General features: G+C 38.5%; 1 protein-coding gene across 1 annotated transcript; it reads left to right on the top strand.

Moving 5' to 3' along the window:
• Positions 1-663: 663 nt before the first annotated feature.
• On the top strand, positions 664-22,769 carry zgc:162707 (UPF0524 protein C3orf70 homolog B). The gene is made up of 3 exons (XM_057336694.1): positions 664-1,043; positions 1,439-1,636; positions 16,624-22,769. Exons 2-3 carry the CDS (start codon positions 1,453-1,455, stop codon positions 17,199-17,201), a joined length of 762 nt encoding a protein of 253 aa, XP_057192677.1. The 5' UTR covers positions 664-1,043; positions 1,439-1,452; the 3' UTR covers positions 17,202-22,769.
• The last annotated feature ends 252 nt before the right edge of the window (positions 22,770-23,021 follow it).

The raw sequence follows: 23,021 nt of genomic DNA, 5'->3' as shown, positions 1-23,021 counted from the left end.
GATCAGCAAACCCTCAGGGGTGTATTTGTACAATATTCACTTTTAAATGACCCCTTAGGTTAGATTATAACATCATGTATTCTATCAAATATGAGGTGTATGGTACAAAATGGACAAAACAAACTTGTAAGGTATTTATTGGACAAAATTATTTGGCAAAAAGGCAAACCACAGCGTAACAGGGAATAAGGGTTTTATTCTAATATACAAAAAGGCTTAAATGAAATAAGCATACATTGACTACAGTTTTTTGTTGGTCTTCTCTTGAAGTAATATTTTATAGTAATTATTTTAAATTTCATATGTAATTTTTTTTGGCTAAGGCTCATTACATTCTCAAAGCTCGTCTTCATGTTTATACTCCAAACAATGCAAAATATTTAATTCATCTTTAATAAAGTATTTAAATAAAGTTCTAAAATGTCAATTGTCCGAGATTGGTCATCATTTTTGGCTACTGGGAGAAAGTATTTTTATGCCAGATGTATTGAATAGGTGGACTACACTTTACAAAGGGTAAAATAAAGTTTATTTAATAACATTAATATATTAGGATATTAATGATCATATAATGACGTGTCCTACAATGTAATGATGGGAAAACACTTGTACTGAGGGGATAATAGCGCCGTTTGCTGGACATCTAGTGTGAGAGCAGATGTGTGCAGTATGAGATACTGTTAGAGAGACTCGGTTACGGTTAGTCAGTGAGCAGCGCTCAGACGCGCAGCATCATCCGCCGCGACGCTTTTCCGGGCTCTGCTTTCACGACGCGTTGCTTTTACTGAGCTCCAGATAGCGGAATGTCTGATACGTGCATGTATTTTACCGCCCAAGGATCCAGCTGTTGTTTTAAACTCAAATTTATGGGCACGTTTTGAACATAAAAACCCAAGGATTACCCACACCGAGAATGTACCAGTTTTGTATGGACAATGCCATTCTTCATATTTATCACGACTAAAAGGCTTTGGTTTGGTGAAGTTTAATGCAGATGTTGTTCCAGACAGGACAATAACTGTGAGCGCTTGAGCCTGAATTAGGTGAGTAGCCTACAAGCAAACTGCAAATATTCAGATTATCATTACGCGGTTGGTTATTTATTTAAATGCAGTCATATTTTACATTACATTCTACATAACAGTGTCTAAGATTCAATTCTCATATATAACAATCGCAGTATTCAAGTAAGTAAATAGTAACACTGTAAAACTGGAAGTTTATTTGTATTTCAACATACTTACTATGTGGTGTATAGTTTGTATTTGAAACGGTCACACTGTATGGTGTGACCTAAATATATATTTTATTCCTTAACACTTATTTTAGACAATTTTTACTTTATTTTTAATTTTTACAATTTTAGACTTTACTATCTGTATTTGTGTGTTAAATCGGTAGGTGCCCTATTAAGACGTGTCTATATCTTCGCTTTCAGGGAGTGAATGAATCATGGCTTACACAGGAGCTCAGAAACCTCTGAAAAGTGAGAAGTTAGATGAAGCTCAAGCTTTGGCCAAAAGCTGTGCAGGCCGGCCAGACTTTCTCCCCTGTGATGGATTGTCCATCTGCGCTACACACAGCCATGGAAAGTGTTTCAAACTGCACTGGTGCTGTCATTTGGGCTGGTGTCACTGTAAGTTTCCGACCTCAGAGAATAAGACATTTCACTCCATTCTAAACATATTGTGAGCCACTAAAGATGTGCAGAATACTCTAAAATGTTGAGTATATATATCATTACAATGTGTTATTTATCTGCAATAAACAAAAGGATAGAGATGTAATTAGATTTATTTGTGTCACTTTTTGACCAAACAAGCTACAGAAATACTTGCAGTACATGTCAATAATTTCTATTAAAAATAGGTTAATTGGCACAAAATATTTTCTCGTATTGAATCTGTGCTTCAAACAAGACATTTCTTTGATCACGTGCTTGTGCGTACGATCACACAGCCAGATTTCATATTTGTTCTCACAGCTGTCTGGTATTGGTACTGTCTGGTATTGCATGGATGCTTTTTTCCGTATGCTGTCAGCATTATGTGGCTTCAGTTGTACCTGAGCATAAGCTAGAGAACTTCTTAGTAAGCAAGATGGGTAAGCCATGAATATCTCACTAGAAATACCCCACCAGCATTTCGAGTGTGACATTGCCCTTGCGTTACCATGAGGTTAACCTTTACTGTTGATTTTATCAAAGCAGACATGCTCCCCTGGAACCCTGATTTCACCTCTGTATTCTTCTATATTCTTTGTTTGATTTCACAATGTTTTAGCATGTACTGTTAATAGGACGTGTCAGCTCTGCTGCTTTAACAGGATGTTTACTTCCCCCAGTTCTTTGCTCTTGTGTGACTGACGTCAGATCCCAAGTGTTTCATTATGCTAAAAGGAGGAATATGACAACACTATACTCTTTTTAGTACTGTGTGAACAGCTTAAACAACATTTAATGCTCACTCAGGTTCAGTCACCGAATAATGAACGTTTTTCAATAACAGCACTTTTTATTTATATTTATCTATATTTTTTCTGGCTAGTTTTCTAGGAACATTTTATTGCTCAGAGGTTGCTCAGCTCATGAGATTTAAGTTCTCAGTTGTTTCATTTAAGTATCAACATAGTCTCAGACGTTTCTTATAAAATTACTCAGAAATAAAAAAGAAATAAATATAAATATATTAAGTTTATGGAGGTGTAAAATGAAGGAAGATTGTAGAGGTAAAATAATCTAGATTTGGGTATACTCTTAAAAATAAAGGTGCTTAAAAGTTTCTTGACAGCGATGCCATAAAAAGAACCATTTTTGGTTCCACAAAGAACCAGTCAAAAGGTTCTTTAAAGAACCATCTCTTTCTTACTTTGTAATAATCTGAAGAACCTTTTTTTTTGCAACCTTTTGTGAAACAGAAAGGTTCTTCAGATGTTAAAGGAAGAAGCACCTTTTTATAAGAGTATACTGAGACTTTTTATTGAAATAATTCACAAAATGTGACTTTTTAATTCAGACTGAGCTCAGTTTGTGATACTGTTGACATCTCGTCTGAAACTTCTGGAGGCATTTGTGAGATTTCTGGCTATTATTATTCAGAAGAGACCCAGGAGAGTTTAGCAAAAATTTCCAATTTCTCTCCATTGAATCTCACTGATGTCTAGGAGAAACAATTGAGATATTAAAGAGCTCTCATCTGTGATATTTCTTTCTTATTTGAGCTATTAAAGATTATCTGCAATCCTAATAAAATCATTTTATTCCATAATTTCAAATAGGTTTAAAAACACAGTGATGCATCTCCTGTTTTAAGAATAATTCATCATTTATTGTTGTATGCATTGTGCTATATTGAAACTAAACCATGTTGTACAGTATATTTATGACATGCTCACAGCCATTTTTACCATTTATTGGTTAATTAGTACAGGATGCTGGAAGACACTCAATGTTTATTGCGTACATACTGTACTGTATGTCTTTGGTCTTGTATGTATAGTAATGCCAGCTTAATCTGCCGTTATTGTTATAGAGACAGTCTATTATTTTAACATTTGCTCATGGTTTATCAGCAAGCACGCTTCTGTTGTGATAACTATTGACCAGTGTGCTGTTGTGAAAAGCAGTAAATGTAGCGTGAAATAATAGAAAAAGCCGCTCAAACCGCTGTGTATTGTTTAGTGTGCATATACTGCTGAATCATTTATGGCTAAAATCATTTGTTGAATTCAGTTATTAGTAACCATAGGCCCTTAAAAATACACCAAGCACAAACAATGAAAGCTTTTCACAATGTGATACGATGAAACACTCAATTGTCAAGTCCTTCTCTATGTGTGACTCAGTACCAGGTGAAACGCTCACCATTTTCTGTCAGATCTTTCCGTTTAATGGAGATGTGTGATTGCATAGATGCCTTTTTCATGGGCAAACTCTGCACTTGTCTTTGTTGCTGAGAGTTCTTTGTTCAAGCCTGCAATGAATGCACCAGCCCACGGATGGATCCTAAAGCTTAAAGGGATAGTTCACCAAAAATGAAAAATCTTTAATTTATTCACCCTCATGTCATCACAATTCTGTATGACTTTTTTCTTCAGCAGAACAGAAAATAATATATTTTGAAGAATGCTGGTGGTAACCAAACAACACGGACCACCATTGACTTCCATTGTATGGACACAAAACCACAGAGACGGTTCTCAAAATATCTTCTTTTGTGTTCCACAGAAGAAAGAGTCATATACAGGTTTTTAATTACATGAGGGTGAATAAATGATGACAGGATTTTTATTTTGGGGCGAACTATCCCTGTAACTTGTCAATGCAAAATAGTTGAATTATCCAAAACAACTGAACCAACATCCTTTATAAATGTCTGACGTGCTTCTATTTCTGTTCTGGAAAAGTATAGTCTATTCTGTGTTGTCTTGACTTCTCTTAGACTGTGATGAGAATTCCAATAGGACGACACACTGTTTCTTCTACATTGTGATAATTTATTAATGTTAGTCAGCACTGCCTGCACACCATACAGAAAAGTTTGCTTCATCGAGTCCTGCTCTGAGCGATTCCAGGGAAGACTGCAGAGACTGCACTCCAGGTGTGTACCTGCTGCGTAGTGATGTTATGTGGCCATGTGTGAAACGTGGAGAAGGAATCCTCCTGGTTCTGGCCCTCTGCCTGCAGCTCCAGCTGTCAGACATTGATTTCCTCTGTGAACTCGGTTCTGGCTTGGAGATCCGAATTTTTGTCAGACACTTTTATAAAACAAAGAACTGAAAGCAGTCTGTAAATGAATGGCAGACTGTACAAGTGGAACCTCTATTGTTGATTGCACATGAAGAAAGCACACAAAAATAATTCAGTTCTGCTCGGTTGGGACAATCTCACCCCTGCAGTTTCATTCCTTTGCACTCTCCGCAAGATCGCATTTGTCAGGGTTCTGGTAGACGGAGAGCACACCACGGAGGTAGATAAGAAAAAGGAGTTTATTTAAAAAAAACAGGAATATCCAAAAACAGGTAAGTATTTCAAAAAAACAGGAATATCCAAAAACAGGTAAGTATTTAAAAAAAACAGGAATATCCAAAAACAGGTAAGTATTTCAAAAAAACAGGAATATCCAAAAACAGGTAAGTATTTAAAAAACAGGAATATCCAAAAACAGGTAAGTATTTCAAAAACAGGTAAGTATACTTATCGGGGGAAAGAAATGCAGTGAAGACAACAAGACTGAACAGGGACGAACAAAAAGGTGCAAAATTAAATAGAATCCTGATGATGTGATGCAGGTGTGGACTAATAAAAAATGGTGGATGTGCGGTGCATGCTGGGAAACTGAGTTCAGAACTCCGGGGAGAGGGAACGGGTGAAGCGAGCTGGCGGTGACGACATGGGGGGCGTGGCCGGTGGTGCTGAAACCGTTACAGCATTAGAGTGTAATAAGTTTGTTGACTAATAGGTTGCGTTTGTGCACTAATTGTGTGAATATTTGCTATTATATGTACAAATTTAATCGTGCATGTGTCCATGTTTTATCTATGAATGTTTCTATACATAAATAAGAAAACATCATCTACAGTATAAAGTGGCTGCATTTCACAGCAGTGGTTCCCAACCGCTTTGGTTCAGGACCCAGTTTACATTGTGTCTTTTGAGCGGAGACCCAGCAGAGTACCAGAAATGTTTATTGTACAAAATTGATTTTCAAATGGTTTCATGCTGTCAGCAGTCAATAATTCACTGCTCATAATACAATGTGGTCGGCACAAACCATGTTTATCCTTGTTGCAAGTGAAACAGTATTGTAAGTTATGTTCTCTTTCCGCTGTATAGTTTTCAAGGATAAAGCATGCATTTTCCTTATCTTTCCTCATTGCTTTTAGAAGTGAGCAATTTATTATGCTATACGTATTCACAGTTATATGGTTAATTGTATAGGAATCTTTGTACTTAGCATATTTTTAGGTAGTCGAAAGCCTTTGTTTCAGGCTGTCCCTACAGGATAACAAGAAAAAGATCCAAAAAATTCTTTGTGGCTTCCACATCTGCATCTTCAGTATACAGCACAGTTTTGTGCTTAGACATGAGGATGATTATGCTCAACAACTGAAATTATTCATGCATTTTTTTCATCCGGAAGTTTTCTGGGGTGGAAAACACAATTTTTGTTTCCACACTCATTTCTGGCATTGAACAGCAGGTTTAAACAAACCAAGAGAAGATACACCAACTGCCTGAAGTCATACAGTATTCTTAAAGCCAAAACCCAATGTGACATTTGATAGAAGCTTACTGTGCATTCTTAATTATTCAACATAAATCTAAACAAATGGGATGGGGCTTTTTCATATTTTATTTTTCGTAGAGCTGCCTTCTGTATTATTTAGTCATTTTAAGTGTGTGTGAGAGAGAAAGATTTTAAAGTGAGGCCATGTATGCTGCAAAGGTTTTTGAAATTTAATGCATTTTAACTGGATTTTTCATCCAATTCTTGAAATCCAAGCACATGAAATGATTGTTAATTTGGTTATCACAGCTTGGATTTTTATAAATTATATCACTTGTTAAATGCTTTGTCATTCCCACAAATAAGTAGTGCACACTGTGCACACAATGAGTTTGAGCACTTCGAAGTGGGGTGACAGGCGTTTAACTTATATTTGTACGTGCCAGTGAGATGAGAGTCTTGCTGTCAAAGGCCATGAGCGAGTTAGCGGATGTTTATCTGTTACTTAGATAACAACAGATTAGTGTTGTCATACTGTGGATGTCCTGATCACACGCTGCTTGCATTCTGCCAGATGTGTGGAACGGAAATTGTGCCGTTTATCTTCTCCATGTCGGGGGACAGTTGGATACTTTTTTGACATGGTCCAAGAAATAGCAGTCAGACTGCTGCACAGGCACATAGAGAACCAGAACAATGGCCTTGTCCCAAATTTCACAATGAGCCTCTGCCATTCTGCCAGTCTGCACTTGCATTTTGGGTAATAGACTGCTGTTGAAGGTTGCATTGATGGGACATACTGTAACACCTGAAGGGGGGGAATTGTGAGCATCCTTCTGAATGCAGGAATCCTGCTGTTTCCTGCATCCTGCATCGCTGCCGGCGGCTTGTTTGTATCAGTGCTCTTACCACTTCGCTCTAATATTAGTGTATTTTATTGTCGTTGCTAACTTATCCTGATATCTCAATAACCCTGTTCTTGTTATCTACTTGAAGATTCTAAACCAAAAGTGATAGTTAACTTAACGCCGTTAGCATAGCAATAGCGTGTTAGCTTGCTTTCTGTTTACACTGTGGAATATCATCTTGCCTCTGGTTTGTCTTGTGTGCTAACCGTTTCTCTTTTTAAGCGATTATACTACGATCCATCGAGAAACCTTGGTAAGTTGGAATTGCTCTTCAAATCCGGTGAGTTATGGCTTCTATTCCTATTGTTGTTACTTGCACCTCATGTCATATGTTTAGCTTAGCCTTCTCTGTCAGCTGCGAGGGTTTTATATGCGATAAATGCAGGGAAATAGTTAGGCTGACAGAGAAGATCTTAGAATTAGAGTCTCGCATCCAATCTTTATCTGAGGATAGTAAGAGTTTAACGACGATAGAAAACACTTTGGATGCGAGCAACATTAGCGCACACAGCTCGGTTCCGGTTGAAAATCCCCCGCAGCTGGGAAACTTCGTGACTGTGAGACGGCGTAGTCGCAGGACAAAACATCACTCGACCGTTCCGATTACAGTCTCGAACAGGTTTGCCCCGCTCAGTGACGCACCGACTGAGAAACCTGCTGAAAGTGCCCTAGTTATCGGTGATTCTATTGTTCGGAACGTTAACATAGAGGCACCAGCCACCATAGTCCAATGTTTACCGGGAGCCAGAGCGCCTGACATCAAGTCAAATTTAAATGTGCTGGCTAAGGCTAATCGTAAATTCAGTAAGATTGTCATTCACGTCGGCACAAATGATGTTCGACTCCGTCAATCGGAGATCACAAAAGATAACATTAAAGAGGTGTGTGAGCTCGCAAGCATGATGTCAGACACTGTAATATTCTCTGGCCCCCTCAATGCTTATCGTGGTGATGAGATTTATAGCAGATTATATTCACTAAATGGCTGGTTGTCTGAGTGGTGCCTGCAGAATGATATAGTTTTTATAAATAACTGGAAGAGTTTTGAGGGCAGACCTGACCTGTTGAAACGAGATGGTCTCCATCCCTCCTGGGCTGGGACTTCCATCCTGTCTAGAAATATGGCAAAAAGTCTTAATGCTAATGCTAAAACTTGACTCGCTGGGGCCCAGGTCAGGGAGCAGACAGTATGGCTTAACCAACTGTCTGCTTGCCGTCTCACGTCGCAGAATACACAAAATGTACAACATGTAGTAATCCGTTCTCCCAAACATCACAAAATAGAGACTGTGTCTGTCCCCCGGATTAGCAAACATAAAATAATGCGTAAACCTCTTGAAAGTAATTTAATAAACGTTAAACAAACTAAACATGAACAAAATACAGATAATCAACTGTTACGACTCGGATTGCTAAATATTAGATCTCTCTCTAATAAAGCACTTTTTGTTAACGATATGATAACAGATCATAAAATAGACATGCTCTGTTTGACAGAAACATGGCTAAAACCAGATGATTATATTGCTTTAAATGAATCTGTCCCCCAAGATTATTATTATAAACACGAGCCTCGTCTAAAAGGCAGAGGGGGAGGTGTCGCAGCACTTTACAATAACTCTCTTAGCATTTCCCAGAAGTCGAACTCTAAATATAATTCTTTTGAAGTCATGGTTCTTCATGTTTCAACACCTAATACTAAAGATAAAACACTTTTTAAATTGATTCTAGCTATTGTATATAGGCCTCCAGGGCACCACACAGATTTTATTAAAGAATTTGGTGGGTTCTTATCAGAACTAGTACTGGCCGCAGATAGACTCCTTGTCGTTGGTGACTTTAACATCCACGTAGATAACGTTACAGATGCCTTAGGAATGGCTTTCAAAGACACTCTTAACTCCATGGGCATTAGTCAACATGTGTCAGGACCCACTCACCTTCGTAATCATACTTTAGATTTAATACTGTCTTACGGTATAAATGTGGACGACGTTAAAATCCTTCAGCAGAGTGAAGACATTTCGGATCATTATCTGGTATTATGTTTGCTTCACTGGCCTACGGCTGCAAATAAAACTCATTGTTACAAATATGGTAGAACAATAACTTCAACTACCAAAGATGCGTTTCTCGATAATCTGCCCGAATTGTCTCAAATCATGAGAAATAACGTTGAAGATCTTGACATTACCACTGAAAATTTTAATTCCACCTTCTCGGTAACGCTAGACAAAGTTGCTCCACTACGTTTAAAGAAGATTAAAAATGGCAGCCCCACACCGTGGTATAATGAACACACTCAGGCTCTAAAGAAAGCGGCCCGAAAAATGGAGCGCAACTTTAAGAAAACTAAATTAGAGGTATTTCGTACAGCATGGAAGGATAGTATTCGAAAATACAGGAAAGCCCTAATAACTTCTAGATCCGCCTACTTTTCATCACTAATAGAAGAAAACCAGCACAACCCTAGGTTTTTATTTAACACGGTGGCTAAATTAACAAAAAATAAATCGTCAGTGACTTCTGATCCTGTATATCAGCATAGCAGTGATGAATTTATGAACTACTTCACATATAAAATCCAAGATATTAGAGAAAAAATTATAACAATGCAATCAGAAGTGAAACCCGCTGAACAAACTAACTACAGCGCCCTTAAGGAGAAAATGCAATTATTTTATACCGTAGATCAAGATGAGCTGTCTAAAATTATTAGATCATCTAAATCAACAACATGCATACTAGACCCTATACCTACAAATCTACTGAAAGAGATGCTCCCAGAAATTATAGATCCTCTTCTTGGTATTATTAACTCATCTCTGACATTAGGACATGTGCCTAAAGCATATAAGGTGGCTGTTATAAGGCCCCTTGTCAAAAAACCCCAACTCGACCCTAGAGAACTAAGGAACTACAGGCCTATATCGAATCTACCTTTCATATCTAAAGTTCTGGAAAAAGTAGTTTCAACTCAATTATGCTCCTTCCTCCAAAGGAATGACATCAATGAAGAATTCCAGTCTGGATTTAGAGCATGTCACAGTACAGAGACTGCTTTGATCAGAGTTACAAATGATCTGCTATTGGCGTCTGACCGAGGTTGTATCTCGTTATTGGTGCTGCTAGACCTTAGTGCTGCATTCGATACCATTGACCACAGCACACTCCTACATAGACTCGAAAATTATGTCGGCATTAAGGGAATAGCTTTGAAATGGTTTAAATCTTATTTATCCGACCGTTTTCAATTTGTAGCAATAAACAATGAGGTGTCACGCAAATCGCAAGTCCAGTACGGTGTACCACAGGGCTCAGTCTTAGGGCCTCTGCTCTTCGCATTATACATGCTACCTCTAGGAGATATAATAAAGCGACACGGAGTTAGCTTTCACTGTTATGCTGATGATACTCAACTTTATATTTCCTCGAAGCCTCATGAAACACAGCAGTTCCATCGAATAATGGAATGCATAGTCGATATAAAAAACTGGATGAGTAACAACTTTTTATTACTGAACTCGGACAAAACGGAAGTGTTACTTATTGGACCGAAAACTGCTATAAGTAACAACCAAGAATACTGTTTAACTATTGACGGATGTTCCATAAAACCCTCGTCGTCAGCAAAGAATCTTGGCGTTCTATTCGATAGTAATCTGTCATTTGAGAGCCACGTCGCCAACACCTGTAAAATTGCGTTTTTCCATTTTAAGAATATATCTAAACTACGTCATATGCTGTCAATCTCAGATGCAGAGAAGTTAATTCATGCATTCATGACATCAAGACTAGATTACTGTAATGCACTGTTAGGTGGTTGCCCTGCAGGCTTATTACAAAAACTCCAATTGGTCCAAAACGCGGCAGCTCGAGTTCTTACACGTACAAAAAAGTATGAACATATTAGCCCGGTTCTGTCAACCTTGCACTGGTTACCTATAAAGCATCGCGTTAACTTTAAAATCTTGCTTATTACCTATAAAGCCTTACATGGTTTAGCTCCTCAGTACTTGAATGAACTCCTTTTGTATTACAGTCCTTCACGTGCATTACGCTCTCAGGCGTCCTGTCAGTTGGTAATACCTAGAATTTCAAAATCAAGTGCAGGTGGTAGATCCTTTTCCTATCTAGCGCCTAAACTTTGGAATAGTCTTCCCTGCACTGTCCGGGAGGCAGACACACTCTGTCAGTTTAAATCTAGACTAAAGACGCATCTTTTTAATCTTGCATACACTACTCTTCCATAATATAAATCTTCAGAGGGTTTAGGCTGCATTAGTTAGATCAACCGGAACCAAAAACACAACTGATGTACTTGTTGCATCAAAGAGTACAGAACAGTACTCTACTCTCAGCCAGTCTTGTCTCATTGTTCCAAGGTTACCACAGCGAGCAGGATGCAGTTCATGGCCTGACCTGATGGTAGAGCGGAGAATGGGAAGTGGGGACCTGACAAGAGCTGAGATGATAGAGCTGGATAAAGAAGGACGCGGTCTCTTGACATGTCTTCACCACAAAACTTCAAATGCTATTAGATTATTAATGATAATCTTAAACTATAATTTATTTTATTATTAAGTTTATTTATTTTATTTAGCCTTGTTGTGCAAGTTCTCTGGAGCTTGTGCAGAGGCAGCAGCTTTTGCCAGAGGGGAACTGGAATCCCCTGGTTGGGCCTGGGTTCTCCTGAGGTTTTTTTTCTCGATTAGAGTTTTGGGTTCCTCGCCACCGTTTGCATACTGTTTTTGCACTATCTGCCTGACCGGGGGGGCTGCTTTAGAATCTTAAAGTTTTACTTAATTAATATTGCATATAGGAATTTATTATCTGTTATATTTGACCTGTGCTTCTCTCTCCTTTATCCTAAATGTGTGCTCTCACTGAGCGTGTGTGCGTACTTGTCCGTGTACGTACGTGTGTGTGTGTGTTGTGTGTGTGTGTGTGTGTGTGTGTGTGTGTGTGCGTGCGCATCCGTGTGTGTGTGTGTCTCTGTGTCTGTGTGTGTTGGTGCGTGTTGTGTGTGTGGAGTGTTTTGTGTGTGGGTGTGTCTGTCTTCTGTGTTTTCAACCTTTTCTTGTTTTTGCAGGTACAACTTTGATTGTTTTGCTTGTAGTCAATGTGTCTCATGTACAGCTGCTTTGTAACAATGAAAATTGTAAAAGCGCTATATAAATAAAGTTGAGTTGAATCATAAAATGACACTGGGACGTACAAAGTGTCTCTATCTTAATGGATGTACAAGAGAGGGATAGAGCCAAAAGATCTGCCTTAATGTCAGATGTAATGCTTTTCAGCCATGTATGCTTCAGTGTAATTAATATTTGAATGGAACTTGAAAACAAGACTTTCATTGGTTGTTGTATTTAATAGTAGATACACTCTTAACAATAAAGGTGCTTAAAAGGTTCTTCACAGCGATGCCATAGAAGAACCATTTTGGTTCCACAATGAACCATCTTGTTACGTATTTCTGTTATTTTATAAGAAATACCATGAAAGAGACGGGACTACATGTTAATCAGGGGCTTGCCTTCTATATTGCATCTTTGGATGGCACAACCACCATTCACAGCAATTATGTACAAATCATGTAGCACAGGAGGGTGTAAGGACAAACAAAAAGGTCAATTGCCATTTTGTAAATACGCAACATATTCCTCCCTCCTGGAATTTGTAGTCACCACATTTAAAAAAAGGATTATTACCTACAACAATGACATCACATTTATATATGCAAACATTTTTTTTTAAATTATTATTCAGAACATATCAACATTTTAATTTTCTAAGTAGGGAAAGAAGGTTGACTACCTCTATTCCCAGACATAACCCTGGCCCTGTTTGTGCAATCACTACTGCTGGTAGCCACTTGACACCCTGTCCATAGTTTCGAGCTAGCACTTTGTCTCAGGGTTTGAAGCAACAATGTTTTCCCTTTAAACGTCGTTCCACCTGAAGGTGTTGTTGCACTTGAGCAGTGTGCTTTGTTTTCTGAGGTTTTAACAGATCCAAACGGGTGCGAAGCGGTCTTTTGAAGATAGCAGTAGCAGGAAGCACCTTGGTCATGGCATGGGGGTTGTTTCTGTAAGAGAAGAGAAAAGTATTGAGGCATTGATTCAGTGATCCTTTACCATGTGTCAACTTAAGAGCTTCCTTCATTGTCTGAACAAACCGCTCAGCCAGACCGTTAGTGGACAGGTGATAAGGAGTTGATCGGATATGTTGAATTCTATTGGACTTCATGAACACCTCAAACTCCTCGAAGACCAGCTGAGGCCCATTGTCACTGACTAGTTGCTGTGGAAGGCCAAAACGCCAAAAAATTGAACGAAGAGCTTCCACTGTTTTCACTGATGAAGTGCTCTTCATTACCTCAACCTCTGGCCATTGCTATGGGAATCTAGAATAACTAAAAACATATGGCAGTGGTTCTCAACTCTGGCCCGCGAGATCCATTTTCCTGCCGAGTTTAGCCCCAACTCTGATATAAAACACGTGAACAAGCTAATCAGCGCCTTTAAGAATAGATGCGTTCAACTTAATGCGGCGCTGCGCAAATCTATCAGCGTATGACATTTAAGTACCGCGATAGCGATTCAAGAGCAGATTGCTCCGTACGCATTTGAATCGCTCTCGCGGTACTTTAATGCGATATGCCAAGCAATCTGCGCAGCCCAACATTAAGTTGAACGCGTCTGTTCCTCAAGTCGCTGATTAGCTACTTCAGGTGTTTTATCAGAGTTTGTGCTAAACTCGACAGGAAAATGGATCTCGCGGGCCAGAGTTGAGAACCACTGACATATGGTCTTCCAACGGCCCTGCAAAATCACTATGGACTTTTACCCACGGTTCCTCAGGCCATTGCCAGGGATGTAATGGTGCTGGTTGAGGGGTATTTCGCAGCTTCTGATATGCACTGCATGCTTTTGATTATTCCTCAATCTCTGAGGACATCCGAACAACCCCGCAGTGCCCCGAATGAAATTCCTCCAGTATGCATTGTCTCAGTGGTGGCAGAATGATGACTCTTGAGCCCCAGAGTAGACATCCAGCCTCTACTGTTAGCTCATTCCTCCTGGACCCAAGAAGGCTTTAAGAGGGGTGACATTTCACCCATTTCACCTCTGCGTACAAGATTTACCACCTTGGACATTACTGTGTGTGTACATGTGCACTTTTTTACCTGAGCTGCTGTTTGCAGGGGAATTGTCAACTTCCTTGAAGTAGAAAATTTCTGCCTTTGCTGGTTCTGTATGTGTCGTGGCCAATGGAAGCAGAGAGAGCCCGGCTGCATTGGCATGATGTACTGATCCTCTAAAAATAAAAATGCTCAGAGAATGTTTGTGTTACGAATATATTGGGAATACATAGGGTCAGTTGTGACCTAGTGGTTAGAGAATTGGACTCGTAGCCAGAAGGTCGCTGGTTCAATTCTCAGTGCCACCAGGAAATGACTGAAGTGCCCTTGAGCAAGGCACCTTACCCCCGTTTGCTCTGCAGTGATAACTGCCCACTGCACCCTACTTGTAAGTCGCTTTGGATAAAAGCATCTGCTAAATGAATAAATGTAAATGTAAATATTGAACCATCTTATTTATATTTTACTAAACCCTTGTTAATAGACATAACCTTTTCTGATGTCTAAACATCAGAAAAATGTCAGTCTATGGACAAATTTTCTATTTTAAAAAGGCAAATAAACAGGCGTTATGGATGTGACAAAAAAGGATACAGTTTTTGGGAGAAGACAAATTTTGTTGGATTTCTGTGAATTAAAATGCACAATCCTGAAGCAACAATACCCAACAAATGGAGAAGGGGATGCCTCTTTATAGAACATAAAATAGTTACTTTATTTTACTTTTCATGTGTCCATTTATGAGGAATATGTCCTTTTATGGATGTGACAATCCTGAAAATGGCACTTTCCTGACTATGAAAAATCATGCACAAAAAATTAAGCAAATGCTTTAAAAACTTGAAGAGAGACCTCACATGGGTATTTGAACCACCAAATGTTGATATCTGTGCTGTTAGCATAGTACAAACTGTTGGTAAAAACTTGGTAATCATGGTAAGGTTGACATTTTCATGGAATTCCCAAATATGCCAAAGGTCTGGCTTACAACATGTTGGCTGACTGCCTGCCAGACAGACCTCTTGCCAATTCATTTTAATCTTTTCCAGCCAAGTCCTTCCTAGCAAAGCTGGATGGTTTCCCTGATAATGTACAGAGGCAGTTTTCTCTTCTGCATATTTATTTCAACTGTCACCTTGATAACACCCTTAACAGGAACTATCTCACCTGTGTAGGTCTTCAGTTTACTGTTAGACGGCTGAGGTGTGACATGTGAAAACATTTCTTTAAATATTGTCTCTGACACCAGTGATACCACAACGCAGTATCCACCTGCATACGTACTGGTTTCCCATCTAAAAGAGGAGTCACACAGTTGCCTGCCTCGTCCATCACCTGAAACGAGGACGAAAAGACACACAAAGCATCCTCTTCCTCTGTTTCCGAATCACTTTGATTTTGCTGAGCATTTCCGATTTGATTCACATGCTTCCGTTTGAATTTCTGATCATTTTTGTTTTTAAATGCTGCATTTTTGCTTGGTAAAACATATGAGAACATTAGCATATTATCATCACCAGCATTTACATATAAAAGCCTATTCAACTTTAATAACTTGGCAGAAACATTATGACCCTTTTCACATACAAGTTTGCAACATTTACTTAGAACTATAGGACATTTTAACATGTTAACTTATAGAAAGTCGTCTTACATATAGAATAGCTCAGTGAAGAAGGGGGAATGTGAAAAATGTTCAAAACGAATCCACTACAATATTTGGTGCATAAAACTTTGAATAACATTATAAGTGAACTATTTTGGGATAAAATAAAATAGTACAAGATGTAGGAATACTGGATGTCCACTTTAATTTATTTTGTGAGCGTTTCGCCTATTGCTGCGCTGTAAAACTGCCTTCACAGGATTAAAGCATAACCTTCTTTGGATAATTCATTTTTTATCTCTCTGACTGTATGTGCACGTGTTTTAATGGCTGGGGTGTATTATATAATGAAATACGTTTGAAAAGATTAGATTTCTGACATACCTCTTTTTTGACTGTAAATCCAAACATGGATTAAAGCCAATGGGTTCATTGGCATGTAAATATCTCACTGTATAATATGTTTTAATGAAAACAGGAGATACTTTAAAGTTGCCAGAGGCTGATATCAATACTGCAACACACTGCAAGCTTACTGAACCTATCAAAGCATCCTCTGACTTTTAATTTAATTTGTTTAAAACTACAATGCCTAGAGTAATTAATTTTTTAGCCTCTACATTTCCTTAAGTCATTTACTGCCTTAGAGATACATTATAGTACAATTTTAATGCAGATGTTTGTGCTTGCTTTCTGTTAGATATGCAGGTTAAATCTGCCCTGACTTTGTTTTTACAGGTAAATACGTATACCAACCCATGACCAATGTCGGGCAACTACCCAGCACTTCCGTGCCGGCCGCTCCATCCGACTGCACAGACACCATCGATCTTTCAATCTCCCTGATGGAACGCTTTCTCCGCATCTCCCCCTGCTTCCTGCCTCCACCATGTCCGGAGTCCCCAAAGTACTGCAACATTGCTGAACTCTTTATTGATGATTACATCGTCAAACGCATCAATGGCAAGATGTGCTACATTCAACGGCCCCCGGTGCATCCGGAGGCTCCTCCCACCCCACCTCAGAGAAATCCGGTTTCCCAGAAGGAACGAGAAGAGAAGCAGACTGTTGTCGATATGGTTAAAGGACCTAAAATGGGCCACTGCTCTTCTCCTTCCAGCTCAGAGGACTCAGGGATCAATGCTCTAGAAGGGCACTATCTAGAGTCCTGTGAGGAAGAATCTGAGGAAGACGATGAACTTAGCATGGATGGAAACTCCAGTCCAGGAAGTCTGTGGGACCAGGATGAATGCACCCTATTGTCCCCATCCAAATCCATGGTGGAGATTATTGAAAATATTGAAACCACTGTGTGACACAATTCACTTTCTAGAATGAATATTTACTCTTTCTATTATTTTAAAATCTCTCTTTGTAAAGAGTAATTGTGTTTAATGAAATATTGTACGTAGAGGAAATGCTATAAATACAGTGCTACACTTTACATTAGTCTTTTTACAGGTTAGAGGAGTTTACCAAATCGCTGTTTACCTTAATCCACACTAATCCTCATTATTACACCTCATATGTTTCAACATTTGAGGTTGAACAGCACTGTGCACAACCTTTATAACTGCTATCAGCTGAGACAGCTGACTTTAGGTTAACTATGAAGTACTTCAATAGAGAAGAGACATCAATTCGGTGATTCAGAACTGCAATTTTCATTTTTTGTTAGGGGAAGAGTTACAGGCATACTGTACAGTGCATTTAAGGTACTGTATATAATTTATCATTGAGTGTTGTGTTCCTTGGGAGGCAATACCCTTGACCAGTGGACAGGTTTAGTCAGAGAGTAAGCAATGAAGACATGGTTCCTGCAGTATATATTTAAGTTCACTACTGTATGTTGCTGTTGGTTCATCCTGTAGTTTGGAGAGCAGAAGCTTTTCTGGTCTTTGAAAATTTAATAGTCCGCTCTGAGTGCGTTAACATGCCCGGCCTTTTAAATTGCTGACTTACATAAGAGCACGCAAAGCCCTCTGCAGTGCTATTATGAGACATCATGCTATATTTTTTATCAAGGCTAATCCTATTCAAAAACAAAGAACAAATTACACTGAATGCAATTTATCTTCATTGTACTCAATTTAATTATAGTCATGTCTTCCCTTGAGTGGCCGTGATTGTTAAATTATTTAGGTCTCTTTAACCAAAGTTTCCTGGTAAAGGGTTCTTTTAAGATAGGCTACTCTATTATCTTAAAGGGATAGTTTACTCAAAAAAGAAAATTCTGTCATCATTTACTCACCCTTTTGTCATTTTAAACCTGTATGACTTTGTTCTGCAAAAATCAGAACGGCAATACCCATTCACTTCTATTGTACGGATACAAAACCTTGGGTAGCGTCGTTGTTCGGTTACCAAAGAAAGACATACAGGTTTAAAATGACAAAAGGGTTAGGATTAGTTTTTTTCCGTTTTGGGTGAACTATAAATACTCTACTTTGATGATGTCTTGTTATTACTCTTAATTTTCATTCAATCACTTAAAATGTTTTTCGTTGTCTCGTTCATGATTTAATATATTAAAAGTTAATATAGTCCACACAAACCTCTCTAAAATGATTTATTCCCTTGTTGCTGCCTTGGTATATGATAATCATGAATTTTAATTTAAAATGAAAAGTTTTCCAGATGGAAATCAAGCAGCCAGATGGCTTTATATAACTGCTTTCAAAACGATAAATTATAATTTCTTTCATTCATGTCAAATCTGGTGGAATTTGAATGCACTTACTACTATATAAGTATATCAACGTAAGAGTCAGTATTGAAAATTGTAGGAATCTGATAAACCAGCCTGATCTCACGGTAATTCGTAACTTTTTTACGAGGTGGTTGAGTCATATTAATTCATACAATGTGTGTCATACAAAAATGTCACAGGCGTGAAAGCAAAATGTACTAAAACAAATGTACAAATGAGATTGTATGAATTAAAATGAATTAGACACTTTGTAAAATAGTTACGAATTGCCATGAGATTGTGTTGCATAAACTGTTTCTAGTCATCTCCTAAAATCAAAGTCACCCCAATACAGTATGGCTTGATTCATACTTCAATGCAAGTTTATAAGCTTTCTCGAAGTTTTAAGCTTTCTTGAAGTTTTTCATTGTCTGCCAGGTGAAAATCTAAGTTGCTTGAAAATGTAAAAATCTATAGATTTAAAGATTCACCAATACTAAATTTCTCCACCAATACCGATTGAGTGATATCTGCCGAGATCGATTCTGAAGATTGAATTAATATTTCTTAGCTTTCTGAATGTTATTAATTCATATAATGACTATTAATATTGAACATAAAATTAGTGATGTTTCTTAAAGGGATAGTTCACCAAAAAATGAAAATTCTGTCATTTACTCACCGTCAGATTAATCCAAACTTGTAAAAAAAATGTAATACAAAAATGTATTTGTTCTGCTGAGGAAGATATTTGAAAATGTCAGTAACCAAACATTACTCCCATTGACTCCAATAGTATTTATTTCCCCTACTATGGCAGTAAATGGGGAATGACATTTGGTTACTGACATTCTTCCACATATTCCAAATAGGAGATGAAAATGTTAAAATTTTATGTAAAAATATCCGAAGACATCACATTTGAAACAACATTTCAGTCACCCTACACCTTGCAGTCTTTACTTTGCTACAGTAGTTTCGAGCTGCATGTACAGTAGACCAAATGGAGCTTGTGATGTGTTTCAGTCTTCTCTCCTGAGACTTCCAGGATCCGAACATCTCTTTCAGTAAACAACTGATTGATTTCTTCTCCTACTTGGTGTCATATTTCTGCAGCATATTTATGTATAGCTGTCTCTTACACTGCATTTCTGAGACAGCACTGCAGAGCTACTCAATCTGCTCCTGTGTGCACAGTTACCATCTTTTTATAAACAAGAAGTGAGTCTTTGGTTGAGACTGAATGACATTAATTAGACCGAAAAAATACAGTCAATATATTTTTTGACATTTATTACCCCCCCAGTAAAATTTCTTTGTAGAAAACAGAAAAATAATCTCAACGCAAAATGGTGGGTTTAATTTGAAATATTCCTCTGAAAATATACATTTTTAATAATAATATACATTTAATATATGTACACGGAGTCAATTCAACCCACGTCTTATGCTCTACTTCACAAGGTCACATGAGCAGACGCTCACCACACAACCTTCTTATTTTCACAAGGGCAATCTTTCCGTTTCAGTAATATCTCCCTGATTGAGGTAAATCAAGCCTCTAGGATGAAACCTCACCAATAGTTCACCTGATAAACAGCTGCCAGTCTACGGTCCATGTGCAGACCTTTGAGGGAGATCTGGGTTTGATAAGCTCCGTAAATGTCTGTGAGTCACCCTGCTGGGTCCACCGGTGCGCTCGCCCTGTAAAATATTCATTGCTTTTCTCTGCATCTCAAAGATTGTTTTCAGGTTTTTTTTTAAATTTTTTTATTTTACATTGCTCTCAATTCAGACTAACCATTCACAAACAGAGCTTTTTTTAAAGAAAACAGATGCTGGGTCAAGACAGATGCTGGGTCAAGACACAGGTGAAATTTACAATGTATATTGCTAGAAATAATATCGCTATTGTTTGGATGGGTGCTGTGCAAATTGATGGGAATTGTGTCACGACTGGCGTGAAAGAACCCAATAGCAGGCAGGCAGTGAAGGGGTTAAACAAGATATTTATTTAAACTAAACACAACAAAACAAAAACCCACGAGGGGGTAAAACAACAAAACAGAGGGGATCTAATAAAAGACTAGACGGGAACACTGAACTAAATAAACTAGACTTAAGACAACACTTGACAAAGACTAACACTGACTAGACTTACTGTGACAAGAAGTTTTCAGGACGAAACACTGGTGTACACAGTCAAGGCACAAGCACATACACATGCAATACACGAGCACAGGACAAAGAAACATGAGGGCATTTATAGGGAAGACAAACGAGGGATAACGAGCGAGGGCAGGTGTGGAACATAAGACACAGAGGGAGAAAATACAGGAAACGAGAGGGGCGGGGCCAATGACGAGACACTGGAGAGAACGCACATTATTGTCAAAAGGACAATAATATGTTTCTCTCCACACATAACCAAAGGCTTTGCCATGACTCTGCTACAGGACCAAGAAAAACATGACTAAAGGAAGCAGAGCCATGACAAATTGTATGATGTGGCCAGTGTGCGGTTGATGCTTGGCTAATGCATTGGCAGAGAGACAGATGTTTATTACTGTGTGTGGATGTGTGTATTTGCGTGTTATTGTGGGTGGTAATACATATATAGTAATGTGAGTCATAGGTGTCTATGGTAATGACTTCACTGTTCAGACTATGAATCTGATTTAGGTAATAGATTTGAACTGTTGACTTCCTGTCAATCCTTCTATTCACTTAAGTCTGAAGTGTTTTGACCCTTAAGCATTGTGAGTAACTTTCATCTCCCAATCCCCAATTCTGACTTTTATCATTTACTTACATGTTCACTGGCTCATAGCGAGTACTTTAATGCTGTAATAATCTTTTTCATCTTCTGCAAGGTCAATGAAGAAGAAATAAAAAAAATCACAGTATAAGGGATATAAGGGATGAAACATGACAATTCTGTCATCATTTACGGTTGTCATTTGTATGACTTTCATTCTTTTGCAGAACACAAAAGAAGATATTTTAAAGAATTTTGGTAATGTGGGAATATTTTTCAGATAAAAGTATGATTTAAATATCAATATAATCAATAAGTGTTTTCTTTCATTAAATCATTAAGCTGTGTGGTTTTGTCATGTGCTTTCTATTTTACTCAGTGGAAAGTTACTGTGGCAAACGAAGTGAGACAGGATAAGTGGGGGTTGGAACCATAAATTATCTAAATCAACACACACACACACACACAAAGAGTCACACAGAAAAGAAATGTTATGAATCAATCCACTGCATATGTTTTAAGTATAATCATGAGTTGTGATGTGTTTTAATGAATCATAGGATTAAGAAACAACGCTACATAATTAAAAGTATTAGATGATTGAGTGTTTTCTTTTTACTAAAAGAATGTTAAGAATGTTGGTATGTTGTCCGGCCACAAGAAACTGTCTCTAGGAGACCACTCCCCAAAAGAAACGGTCTCTAGAGAACATTCCTCAAAACTGGCGACTGACCACAGGATGTAAAACATGTGTTATGCAAAGATGTTGTTTTGCAGATATACATGGTGCACGGTGATTGGTGGAAAGGGAGCAGCACTGTCACGGTCCCACCGTCTTGTTTATGAAATTCTAGTCGTGTGGTGGGATCGGGGCAGAGTCCTTAGGTTGTGTGTGGAGAGAAACACATTATTGTCTGTTTGACAGTAATATACGTTCTCTCCAGTGTCTTGTCATTGGCCCCATTCCTCTTGTTTCCTCGTTATGTTTCCCTGAGTGTTTAATGTCCCACACCTGTCCCTTGTCGTTATCCCTAGTTTGTCTTCCCTATATATACCCTCATGTTTCTTTGTCTTGTGCTGTTGGATTACGTTTGCATGTGTATGTGGTGTATGCCTTGTGCTGTAAAGTTCGTGTTCCATGCTGGTGTTCCTGTATGTGATGTTTTCGGTGAGTCTAGTTAGTGTTAGTTTATTGTATTTGGTCTTGTGTTGTGCTTAGTCTTTGTTGGTTTAGTTTAGTCAGTTTATGTTCCTGTTTTCCTGTTATTTCATTTCCCCCTGTTATCGTGTCTTGTTTTCCCCACCGTAGGTTTTTGTTTTACGTTTTTGTATTTGTAAATAAAGTCTTGTGCATTAACCCCTTACTGCCTGCCTGCATCTGGGTTCTTCCTCTGTGATCGTGACAGAATCCACAAGCCAGAACTGAACCCAGCAGGTAGCATGACATGCCCAACATCCCAGCCAGACTCACCTCCTTTGCAGCCACCGTCAGGGAGATGACAGTATCATGGATTACGTCGACCGCTTCCTAAGGCTGCAGAGGAGGCACTTTTTACTGAGCAGGTGGTTTTGTGGGAGGCGGAACTGCGGTCCTGTTTAACGGTGGCCTCAGGGACCCTCTGTCGCGGGCGGAGATGAGGATGCTGAGACCACTGGACTTCGAGTGCACGGTGACATACGCCATGAACC

The sequence above is a fragment of the Triplophysa rosa genome, linkage group LG6 (assembly GCF_024868665.1).
Source record: "Triplophysa rosa linkage group LG6, Trosa_1v2, whole genome shotgun sequence".
In the NCBI taxonomy this organism is placed as follows: domain Eukaryota; kingdom Metazoa; phylum Chordata; class Actinopteri; order Cypriniformes; family Nemacheilidae; genus Triplophysa; species Triplophysa rosa.
This window is presented reverse-complemented; position numbering and strand designations above follow the sequence as displayed.

Excerpts from the sequence above, each read along its gene's own strand:
- zgc:162707 (XM_057336694.1), top strand. The coding sequence starts at position 1,453 with ATGGCTTACACAGGAGCTCAGAAACCTCTGAAAAGTGAGAAGTTAGAT. Across the intron at positions 1,637-16,623 it reads TCATTTGGGCTGGTGTCACT|GTAAATACGTATACCAACCC; the intron begins GTAAGTTTCCGA and ends TTGTTTTTACAG.